Below are 12,307 nucleotides of genomic sequence, written 5' to 3' on the forward strand. Positions count from 1 at the left end.
GAGGGAGAAATATGCAGGCAGACAAAGAGGCAGACAAAACAAACACAGAAGAGGCCTTGGGTTAGAGTGCTGGTAAACCATATCAGCAGCACCGCATGCCTCAGCTGTGTAATTGACTTTGAGCTCCAGTCAGGCAAATGGACGCTTTATTCTCCCATGAAACCTTATTACATATTCCCAGAGCAGAGAGCCACATTCGACCCACAGCTGTGGGCAAAGAACCAAACCTCTTTGACAGTCGTCCTAGAACCTGTGATAAAAATCCACCTAGAAATATGGATTTGTTCTGCTAAAGTCATGCACTATTTGACAAGTATTTTGTGAACCTTAATAAGTCCTTGTTTCGGGAAATTTAATACTTTTACCTTGTGATCAAAAAGGAACCCTAAGGACATATCCAAAAATGATCCAGGAATAATTGATGTTCCCTTAGTCTCATTACACCCCAAAAATACAGAATTAGCAGTGATTCTTTATTAATGGGTCTTTCATTTCACATAAATGCTTTGACTGTGTCTGGTCACGGTTACAGGGTTGAACAATTTCACTGTTCCCAGTTTGAAAATACCTCTATTTTAATGGATGTACCGCAGGTTGTAACGGTGCTGCTGTAAGAATAGAACAGCCTTAAGATCGCTGGAGTTTGCTTAATTTGATTTCCATAAAACTGATCTAATGATTCTCGGAAGGAGTGGGAAATCTCTAATCCTTCATAACAATTTGAGGGATCACCTTCATGCCGTGACTAACATTTATTTCTCTTCTCACAGGAGCCATGGAGAGTGGCTTGATATTCACTTTATTTATGCCAAGCCCCATGCTAATAAACAGATGGGACCCTGATGGGGCTGTTTCTCTTCTTCTGTCAGAACATTTGGCATTTGGTGCAGGGCCCAGATATACTATTATGGGATTAACCTGAACCTCTTGTAGACAAGACACAATAACATATCCTGGCACAAAACTAAATATGTATAGAGTAGAGCAGTGAAGACGTATGTTTGTAGGCTGACCCGAAAGTTAGCATTGCAAGGCTTCCCTTAACAAAAAGCAATGAGATGTTTCCATTGGATTTTGGAATATTGCATAAGTAAACATAAAATGGATGGATGGATGGACGGATGCATAAAAAGATGGATGGATGGTTGGGTGGATGATTTTGGATGGATTGGTTCAGATGGAAGGATGGATGAGTAAATGCATAGATGGATGGATGGATGTTTCAGCGAGGGCAAAAATGTGATAGACGTTGCGCCTAAAATAATTAACGGTTATTATGATACTGAGGTGGTTTGTTCAGCGTGATAATCTCTACATGTTAATGCCAGTTTGTGATTTTTGATTAGTAAATGCAATCGCCAGAGGTTATATACTAGAGTAAGGCTATAAACTACATCACAGTCACATGACTTCACGTCACCAGCGCTAAGCTAAAGGTGGATAATATCTGCTGTGTAGACGTTTAGTGGTCTCATTTAGTCACGTGTTAGCAACTGCTATTTAGCAATTGTGGATCTTGTTTCAAACATCTAATTACAAACACTAACACAAGACCTTAGACTTTGAGACGAGGGAACCTGAAGTGCTAAAATGCTAACTCATTTCTGGGTTTTCAGACTTATTCCTGCACCACTCTTAACAAACTTAAAGCAAATGCTATAAAGTTTGAATGCATTTATTGGCTCGGTTTATGCCCTTGTCACTTAGAGGACATCATTCCAAACTTAACCAAAAGCCACTCTGCATGATCACCTTCACGCCATGTTAGCTTTCCTCCTTGATAGATCCGTTCACTTCCAGAATGATAATGCCCCCATCAACTAGGCATGAGTCCAATGGACTGAATAGAAATGACAATGATGCTGGCCAGGAGCCAAAGCCTTCTCAGCACCTAGACATTATCCAATTGAGCATTTAAGAGTTTCAGCGAAGGTGGCAGAGACATTTTATTATTCCGATATCAAAAAAGCGGAGCGCCCGGATAATCACTCAGAATTGTTATTTTAGCAGTGATTAGTGCTGACCTTGTCAGAGGAGATAACTCGACCGAAATTGCGAGGATAAGTAAACCTTGCTGTTGAGCAGCTGTGACTACATATTTTGTTACCCTGCTGCCTTCCATTATTTTCATATGCAGATTAACATCCAGGGATGTAGTGGAGGGTAAACAGCCCTAAACACTATTTACTCGTCTTTTTATTTGGAGATTAGCATTACACTCCTTTTCAAGCAGGAAATGTTATGATACAACTTCATAAATAATGCTGTAAAAATATAATGTGGATTATATAAACAGGGTGTTTCCAGGGACAAAACATTATACATAAAACACTATTTTCACTGTTGTGTTATGATCTCTTATGTTTAACTTCATTTCATAATGTGGATTTTTTGCAAAAATTAAATGGCAGTGAAAAGGCAAAGAAAACAGAAAAATAAGCACAAGCTACATGTATTGAACTGAATGGAGACCACTGGACATCAGTAAGAACCATCACTACCTCGGTGGAACGGAACATCTAATCCATGACAAAGGGCAATTGCACTCGTTCCCTTTAGGTGTCGTGAAAACGGTGGAAGTCATATTGCTGAAGCATGCGCCAGTTTCTTGTTGCACAGGAGTTGGAGAAAGCAGACAAGGTAACTACTGTAGGAACAGGTGGTGCTGACAATATCATAGAAGCAGACATAATAGGCCCTGTGTAGCACACATTATACAGAGGGTGGTCCCAGCAGCTCTCTGAGAAAGCAGCTGTGTCCATGCTTAAGCCAAGTATCGGAAAATAGTTGAAATTCATGCCAATTATTTCAGAAATGTTTAATAAAGTAAAACCCTTCTCTTGCCGGTTTGTAATTTCTTGTTTCAGTACAAGTGTTTTTGTTTTATCTCCCTAACAATATGTAAATAGTAATACTAGTATTTTAAACTTGTGATAAAGTATTATTTATAGCAGATTATTTTTGTGATTATCAAGATTCAATTGTTAACTGATTGACACCGCTATTATTTAATAGTATACTATATGTAATAAAGTATTTACCCAGTAGCGTGGCGACACAGGCCAGGATAGCCAGCAGGGCGGCAGTGCTGAGGCCGGGGGAGGGGAGGGAGGACTGCTGAGGGAGACACACTGCCTCTCTCTCCCAGTCCCACTCGCCCTCGCTCTGGTTGTCCTTGTCTTTGTCCCGGGCCCGCGCCCCTCCTCTCAGGCAGGGACAGACAGACACGGTGACCGTCCCGCTGCTGGTGAGGCCCGACGTGCCGTCCCTCAGGACCAGCGGCACGTGGAACGTTAGGGTGGAGGAGGCGGAGCGGGACAGAGGCTGGAGCTGGGACAGCAGCACCAGGCTGGCTGTGGGGCCTGAAGAAGGAAGACAAGTCATTTGTTGTTAGGGGGCATATTATGATCATTTTCAGGTTTAAAACTGTATTTTGAGCTTCTATGACATGTTTACATGCTTTAAAGGTCCCCTATTATACTGTTTTTCATCAATATGTTATAGATCTTAGATATATACAAAACATGTCTCTGAAGTGTTTGGCTCCAAATACCAAACAGATCATTGCAGCATTACCCATAATCCCCTCTGTTTCAGCCCTGTTTCCAAAGTGCTGATTCTCTGTCTGTTACTTTAGATGAAAATAAGAAGCCACTCCCCTCTGAGAGAGATTTGGTTACAAAGAACACAATGGTGCTCTAGGAGGAGATTCAGGTGATAAGGTGGGGGGGGGGGGGTTACCTTGGTTGCTGATTGGCTAATGGTTACAGAAGCCAAAACATCGTTATGACATCATAAAGTGGCCAAAATCTGATCAGCTCATTTTCAGAGAGGTTTTTATAGAAATGGATCAGGACAAAAAGAGAGAGAATCTTTGTTCCAGAAACTTTCAGAGTCTCTTTACACAGAGGGGACACATGTTGATGTAGAAGAGACATGAAGAAGAGGGGACACATGTTGATGTAGAAGAGACATGAAGAAGAGGGGACACATGTTGATGTAGAGGAGACATGAAGAAGTGGATTTTGCATAATAAGTGACCTTTAAAGTTCAAAAAGGTCTTTATTTTCCTCATACTGCCTGTGCTGCAGCACCTCTTTTCACCAGTCTGCTCTGATTGGTTAGCGGGCCGGCTCTGTTATGATTGATCAACCAATAAGAGATGTCCCGCCCCTTAGCAAATCACGTACAATGTGTTGGAACGCTAGCCAATAGATGCGTGAGTGTTACAGAGTGTGATGTCAGTATGTTACGGAAGTAAGGAGTCCAATGGAAGCGTTTCAGGCAGGGGGGGGAGAAGCTCCCTCTGGAGGGAACACGGGGATTTAACAGACCACTTACATGCACAAAAACCTATGTAACACACTACAGGAAAGGGGAAACCCCTAAAAAGTATAATAGGGCCTCTTTAACGGCACGCTGTGTTCAATTATCCCCAAACATCACAGTGCTCACGTTTGCAAATGTCCAATAGATAGGTGATTGATTAAAGTCTCAGGTATGTGTTCACTTATGAAACAGATTATTAGCACACAGGTCTTTGGTTCAATAGACCACCATTCCAAAAAGTACTATAAAACACTGTTGTGCAATAACCCTTGTTATATGCAATAAAAACGATTTGACAATCTCGTTTTGATTATACTGGCTGCTGCTTCACTACCTTATTGAAGAGATAATCACTGTTATGTGCAATATACACCTTTTCTACAATTTATTAATGTTATTACTAGCGGCTACTTCAACAGTTTTATATGTTAACTTGTTTTTTGGATTTCATTTTAATGACATATGCTGCCTCTTTATTTAATGTTAGTCTAATAACTTTAATTTGGCCTCTGTATCTGAACTGACCCGTTGCTGTAACACTGCACATTTTCCCGCTGTGGGACTAATAAAGGATGTCTGTTTCTGGATTAAAAGGACAGAGAGCTCTATTGGTCTGATAGTGTTGGGCATTAGCTGTGAAGGGTCTCTGCGGGGGACATTCTTTTATTTTCAAATTAAGTATAAAAGGCTACAAAAAGTTCTGCCCACAAATGAGATGGCACAAAAACATAGTTTGTAAGATATTTAAAGCATGAGAGGCGGTGCAAAGTCGTATTAACATAACTGAATCGTCAAAACTATCGTCTCTGATCCGAAACCCAGATCAAATCGGTGACGTTTTCCAACAAAGTAAATAATGAAGCGTGCTTTTGTCAGACAAGCTGTCCACATGAGAACAGAACACGTTCTTCGTTGTCTCTGTTCTACTGTCGGGTGACACATCAAAGAGGCCTTTGATTAAACATGTCAGCCAGTCTATCCTCCAGATTCACAGTTTAATAAAGCAGGTTTGCTCAAGTTAGCCAAGTTAAAGAAAAATGTGCAGGCCAATGGGAAATGCCTTCACTTTTATATGTTTATAGCATTCATATGTCAACAGCTCACATATTTTGTATATTATTACAATAAGCAGTATTCGTTAAGTGTACAGTATAAATGTAGGATTCACTTTTTATTTTATCTTTCTATTGCTTCATTTAAATACACATTGGTCACATTCTCTTTTATTGTTGTTAATTTATTGCACAATTTGTTTTGCTGTTTTATGTCTATTTGTGTTACGCAGTTAAAGGAGGATTTTTATGGGGGTTATGCATCTGACAATAAATCCCTTTAACTCTTGAAAATGGGAACAAATATGTTCTTTGTTCACCATCTACCTGGATTAAAAATCATGCTATGCTATATATACGATGTCACATTGAAGTCACACCTAACACCTTGCCGTCAAGTTGAGGTTTAAAGAGGGGTGAGAGCTGAATAAAGAAGAGGACTGCTGGCTTATGTAATTGGCCAAGGACTGCCCAGCAAATGATGCAGGTTACAAAATATTCAAAAATGTCAGCTTGGCAAATGTTTTATGTATTATTCAGCATGTTTGTTAGGCTTTAGGAATATAAAAAATGACACTGACTGAAAACATACCTGCGTGTGTTAACGAGAAAAACTCCCAGGGGTATGTGCAAACGCAAAACATGTATATTTGTGGGCAAAAACAACATGGTTTGTGAATGTAGCAGCGTGTAGATTTGTGGGTGAATACAGATTTTTTATTATTTATTGAAATGTGTATTCAAACCTAAAGTCTATGAACTTTAGCAAATAATGAGCAGTACATCCTTGAATTTAAAGTGTACTGTATGTTTCCGCATTTGAGCTGTGTATTCGTGCAGGAAAATGGCTGTAAGAAAGCGGAGAATGCACAAGAAACAAATACTAAGTATCCAAATTGAATAGAGCTGCTTCAGAATAAATGAAGTGAAGCAGCTCTGATTTCTTCAAACGCTTTTCATTGTAAATGGTAAGTATACCTGGTTGTGGGGAGGAGAGGATGGACGCAGAGGATAAGGGGAAGGCAAACAAGGGGGACGATTGAAAGAGAGGAGGATAACAAAGCAAAACAATGGGGCCACCGGAGTTGGGAGATGGATGGCGGAAGAGAGAGGCAGAGACAGAAAAAAGGGGAAGGTAGAGAGAAGAGGGGTCTGAAGGGAGAGAAGAAGGAAAATAAATAACAGAGAGGACGAAGATGGGAAGAGAAAGGCGGAAAGAAACCATGGGATTAAGAGCCTTAAAAAAGTGGGGGGTAAAGAAAATAGTATGTCCGCCAAGGGAACACAAAAAAAGGAATTAAAGAGATATACAGAGAAAGGGAAAGATTGAGTGCCTACCTCCGCTGTCCCTGACGCTGAAGTTGAGGGCAGCGCTGGACTCTGGAGGGATGCTGAAATACACAGTGCTGTCATTCCCCCCCTCATCTCTATCAATCGCCCGCAACACCTGCACCACCTGAAAGCAGGAGATAGAGAGAGCAGAGGAGATTGGGTGAGGGGAGGGGGATATGTGTGTGTGTGTGTGTATTAGTGGGGAGCAGAGAGAAACCGTTACACAGAGTGCATTTAGCTACAAACCATTAGCCGACGTCAGCAGGAAAACAAGCCAAACAATTATTATGGAGACATGCGTGAACTGTGTGTGATGCTCACATCCAATAAATAACCGTGTTTGACGTGAATTGCCTTTCAAAAATACAATGTGGTGTGGCTTTCAATTTAGTAAAAGCATCTGCGACCGAGTCTACAGTGGCAATCGTAAGGAAAATTAATCAGGAAAAAAAATCTCCTGCAGCCTAAGCTGATGGTTAATTTATTTTTAATGAAAAACTCCGGGCGTCATTATGCAAGACCTATTTCAAAAAATGCTTTCGAGTGCTTGTTACCAGACTGAATGCCAAGATGAAGGGTGCCGCATGCTCTCTGAGTTAGTCACTGTCTCCAGGCCTTGAGAACATTTATTTTGTACAGTGGCATTATGTTATCCGTTGCTGGGTGAATATTCAAACCCCACTCTGGCGCTAATGGCTTGTCATACAGAGAAGTGCACGCACAATCCTAACACATTCGGCGATATCATAATCTTTCTTCCTTGAACTGTCCCCCCACTCGCTGTGTACACAAACACAAATGTGAACATCACAGAAGGAAAACAAATCAACGTCGCTGCCATAGAATCACAGATTTAGTGGCGAAAAAACAACAAAGACACAAGCGGAGCAATGAAAAAACACCAGCTAAAACAACAGATGGGCCAAGACACCAAATCATTCGAATGGAGCCAGCGTGGAGTACTGAAGATTGACGAGAGGAAAAGAGAGAGCAAATAAGGGTTTCTGGGGAGAGATTGAGGAGTGCTGAGATACTTTCTATAATTGAGATAGGATCAAGTAAGTAAGACAAAAAAAAGAAACACAAATAAAACAAAACGGATGGAGACAGTCTGAGCGGGATTAAAGTGTATGTTCTTCTATGCATGAATAAGCATGAAGATGGAGCTTCCGTTTTTGAATGGAAACAGATTTGAAGTACTGTATGTGTCTCTTTAGGAGGCATGGCTGTGTAAGTTTACACATCGGCCATGTTGTTATCATTTAGAATTAGCAGGAATATGTTAACCAGATTCACCTTCTTATGCCTCGGGTATTTTGATTTGTTTTCTATGCATTTTGGCCTTTCAAGCCACAAGCAAACTGTGTTCTCATTCATAACACTCCGTTCGATGTCTCACTATGGGATGCGCCTCATCGCGGAGCAAACAGAAGCATCAATCTCATTACGCCAATCCTGATTGGCTGGTGATCTTGACGTCAGCGTCAGGGAATTCACCCCCTATAAGTAGCTTGCGCCACGACGCATGCATCATTCAAACACCTCTTCTCGCTTCAGAGCACATCTCTATAGTAGCCGGACAAGCTTAACGGTCCACAGACTGAACCCAAATATAACCATTTCGGTCGACGGGCGCTCGCCGGCTACTCCTTCTGCTTCGCAAGAAGACGGTAATACTAACGCCAGTTAGTATTAAAATCGACCTCGCCGTTTCTTTCCCCGGAAAGTAAGGTAAGGTTTTGATTTTTCTCAAGCTAGCTACGCACCTGTTGCTAGCTAGCTTCCCCTTACTACCGACACCACAGTAGCGAGGACGCTTTTCTTTTTCTCTCTCACGGAGGAGAAAAGGATTAGAAGTATATTGACACACCAGTCAATATTATTTGAGAACAAAGGACCCACACCGTCCCTTTTTCTCCGGATTAAGGACGGGTTGGTAACACTTTTTCTCTCAACGACGTACCTGTTACGAGCGGGTCCTCTCCACGCCACGAGGCGAACAAGATGGACGCCTCTCCCCCTCACACCAGAGGAGTCAGGGACTCGGAGGCTCGGTCATGCGGCTGCGGGTTGAAGATAGCAGGCACAGACTCACACCAGGTCTGCTCGTCCTGCCTCGGGCTGGAACACGCCCAGGAGGCTATCGACAACCCCGGCTCGTGCGGGCATTGTGCCCTTTTCACCCGAAAGAGCCTCCACCGACGGCTAGCACACCAAGCTAGCTTGTTGGAACAGGACTCCCTCATGTCCACTGATTCGCCGTTTGGCAATCAAGACACGGGGGCGTCCGCCGCAGAGACTGAGCCCCTCACTGTGTCGGTCTGGGGCTCACTAACAGCGGCAGCTGCGGAACCGGGATCCCACGCCGTGTCAGGCCGGGACCCGGTGGCGGCAAGAGACGCGGGAACGGAGCCCCACGCCTCACCAGGCGGGAGCTCCCGGCGAGACCTCACCATGGTCTCGCCCGCAGAGGCTCGGCCTGCTCCGCATACCGCCGATAGAACTGCTGGTGGCAGCCCACCTCCTACCGAGGATGGGCCCGTCACCAAGCAGGAACCCCACGCTGCCAGCGAAGGTGGACCGTTTCCAGTCGACCATGACTGAACGGTCCTACAGAGCCGCAGCGTTGTCCGCCAGGGCTCTGAACGTTTCCTCACTGCTAACCGCATACCAAGCGGAGCTCTGTGAGGATATGTTGAGTAATCCTGGACCGGCCGTTCTGGATGAGTTGGCCGCGGTCACAGACATTTGTCTCCGTGTCCAACGCTGCGCCGTCCAGGACACGGGCAAAACAATGGGGATCATGGTGGTGCAGGAAAGAGCTAGATGGCTCAACCTCACCAACCTCCCAGACCGGGAAAAGGAGGATGTGCTTGACATGCCCATCGTTCCCGAGGGGATTTTCGGCTCCGCTCTTGCCTCCATGCAGAGGAGATGCGAGTCGAAAAAGAAGGAGGACGAGGCCCTCCACCTCTGCCTCCCTCGAAGGGCCCAGCCGCAGCCCTTCGTCCAAGCTGCTCCGAACCCTGCTCGGTTCAAAATACCGAAAACGCAGAGGTCGCAGTCCGCCCGAGTCCCCAGCCTAGGCTGGAGACGAGGGCGAGCTGGCCTAGAAAATCTCCGGTTCCGGCTGCAGCCCAGGCGCAGCCAACCCAGAATTTCGGCCAGCAGTCGAGGAAGAAGAAGCGAGCGGCGTGACAGCCCCTCCTTCTCCCCTCTGTGACAGAGCTGGAAGTCTACGGTTCCCCAGCTCTAAATGTGTTCCCGCCTCGAGAGATGCCTCAACACCATCCTCAAGTCCGCGTAAACACATGTCACACACTTATTGATTTTTCTGTCATAAAACATTTTCCGCTTACGCATCCAGGCTTCGAGCCAAGGGCGCAGCTCGAAAATGAAAAGAAAAACAATAAACAGTCCGTCAACTGTTCCCCTTCTGAGAGCAGCTACGGCCTCTCTCAAAGGGCGGACAATTGACGGGTCTGTGAAGGCACCACCGTCACGTGCATGCGCAGTGCCGGCTGGGGTCGTGAAGGCACCACCGTCACGCACATGCGCAGTGTCGGCTGGAGCTGTAAAGGCACCACCGTCACGCGCATGCGCAGTGCCGGCTGGGGTCGTGAAGGCACCACCGTCACGCGCATGTGCAGTGTCGGCTGGAGCTGTAAAGGCACCACCGTCACGTGCATGCGCAGTGCCGGCTGGAGCTGTAAAGGCACCACCGTCACGCGCATGCGCAGTGCCGGCTGGTGTTGTGAAGGCACCACCGTCACGCGCATGCGCAGTGCCGGCTGGAGCCGTAAGGGCACCACCGCCACGCGCATGCGCTATGTCGGTGGGGATTGTCGAAATGGGGCACCACAGTGCTCAGACACTGGAGGGCCCCATAACACAACAAATAGAGACTCAGAGGGGAAGAGACGTGACATCTCAGCTGGCTCTAAGGAGCATACAGCGGGAGATGCTCACGACATCTGCTTGGGTTTCTCAAGACAGTTACACGGAGCTACAGACTCCAAGTCACCGTCACCCCCCCCTCGCTTCTCGGGCATTCTGCATTCGCAGGCCCGAGGAGAGTCAGCCCATATTCTGGAGAGAGAGATTCTCTCACTCCTAGAAAAGAGGGCTATATCTATTGTACCCGCCGAGCAGAGTCAGGGCGGCTTCTATTCCAAGTACTTCCTCGTTCCCAAAGGGGAGGGAACGGAATTCGGCCAATACTTGATTTGAGGGCTCTGAACAAATATCTAAAAAGATATAAGTTCAGAATGCTCACTCACACATCTCTGCTGCGGCTCGTGCGACAAGACGACTGGTTTACATCAGTCGACCTGAAAGATGCGTACATCCCAGTATATTACCCGCACAGGAAATATCTGGGATTCGCATTTCAGGGGATCTGTTATGAATACAGAGTACTCCCCTTCGGTCTGTCTCTCAGTCCAAGGGTGTTTGTACGATGTACGGAAGCCGCGATAGCCCCGTTAAGACAACAGGGTATTCGCCTGGCGACCTACCTGGACGACTGGCTGCTTCTCGCACAGTCGGAGCAGGAGGCTGTTACGCAGACAAATGTCCTCGTAAAGCACCTGCTCAACCTGGGTTTCATAATAAACACAGAGAAGAGCATGTTGTGCCCCGCGCAGACTATACTCTTCCTGGGTTTACGCATGAACTCGGTGCCCTTTTCAGCTCGCTTGTCAGCGGAAAGAGTGAAAGCTTTCAGAGCTTGTCTCGCTCTTTTCCAGCTGCGCAAACATGTTCTCTTCAGATCATGCCTGCGATTGCTGGGGCTCATGGCGTCAGCCATCCTGGTCGTACGACTGGGACGCTTACACATGCCATGGCGCGCGGAGAGTTATGGTTACTGTGAAATGCGTAATGGCACTGCGCCACTGGCTGCACCCGACTTTTCTAGTACGAGGTGTGCCTATGGGTGCTGTCCTTTCACGGAAAGTGGTCACCACGGACGCATGTCTGACAGGTTGGGGAGGTATTTATGAAGGTCGCCCGGTGAGGGGTCTCTGGAGCAGAGACCTCCAGCGGGCGCACATAAATTACCTGGAGCTTTTAGCGGTGTTTCTCACCCTAAAACGCTTTCTGCCTTTCCTCAGGGGACATCACGTCCTTGTGAGGACAGACAATACGACCACAATATCGTATATTAACCGCCAAGGGGGTTTGCGTTCTCTCCACTTACACACACTGGTGCGCAAACTGATCCTATGGAGCGGTAGACGTCTCCTCTCTCTGAGAGCGACGCACGTACCGGGAGTGATGAACCTCGGGGCAGATCTACTGTCCAGAGGTATACCACTTTATGCAGACTGGACTCTACATCCAAGGATTGTGAGCCAGCTGTGGGTGCGTTACGGCAGAGCCGCGGTGGATCTGTTCGCATCGAAAGACAACTCTCAGTGTCAGCTGTTCTTTTCGATGCGCGATCTAAATGCACCGTTAGGCGTGGATGCACTCGCGCACGATTGGCCCCCGGGCCTTCTGTACGCGTTCCCACCCCTGGCTCTGATACCCCCAACTCTGGCCAGAGTGAGAGAGCAACGCCACACACTTATCCTGATAGCTCCGCACTGGCC

The 12,307-nt window shown here is 46.0% G+C and overlaps 1 protein-coding gene across 3 annotated transcripts in view; it reads right to left on the reverse strand.

Annotated features, from left to right (window-relative positions):
• LOC117545475 overlaps positions 1-12,307 on the reverse strand; it is a 186,147-nt gene that overhangs the window by 9,120 nt on the left and 164,720 nt on the right. For all 3 annotated transcript variants that reach the window (XM_034215259.1, XM_034215261.1, XM_034215260.1), the window contains exons 10-11: positions 6,720-6,837; positions 3,042-3,362 (exon numbers count right to left, since the gene is read on the reverse strand). In XM_034215259.1, coding sequence (XP_034071150.1) covers positions 3,042-3,362; positions 6,720-6,837 — 439 coding nt within the window. The remainder of the gene's footprint in view (positions 1-3,041; positions 3,363-6,719; positions 6,838-12,307) is intronic.

This window comes from Gymnodraco acuticeps, unplaced genomic scaffold (genome assembly GCF_902827175.1).
Source record: "Gymnodraco acuticeps unplaced genomic scaffold, fGymAcu1.1, whole genome shotgun sequence".
In the NCBI taxonomy this organism is placed as follows: domain Eukaryota; kingdom Metazoa; phylum Chordata; class Actinopteri; order Perciformes; family Bathydraconidae; genus Gymnodraco; species Gymnodraco acuticeps.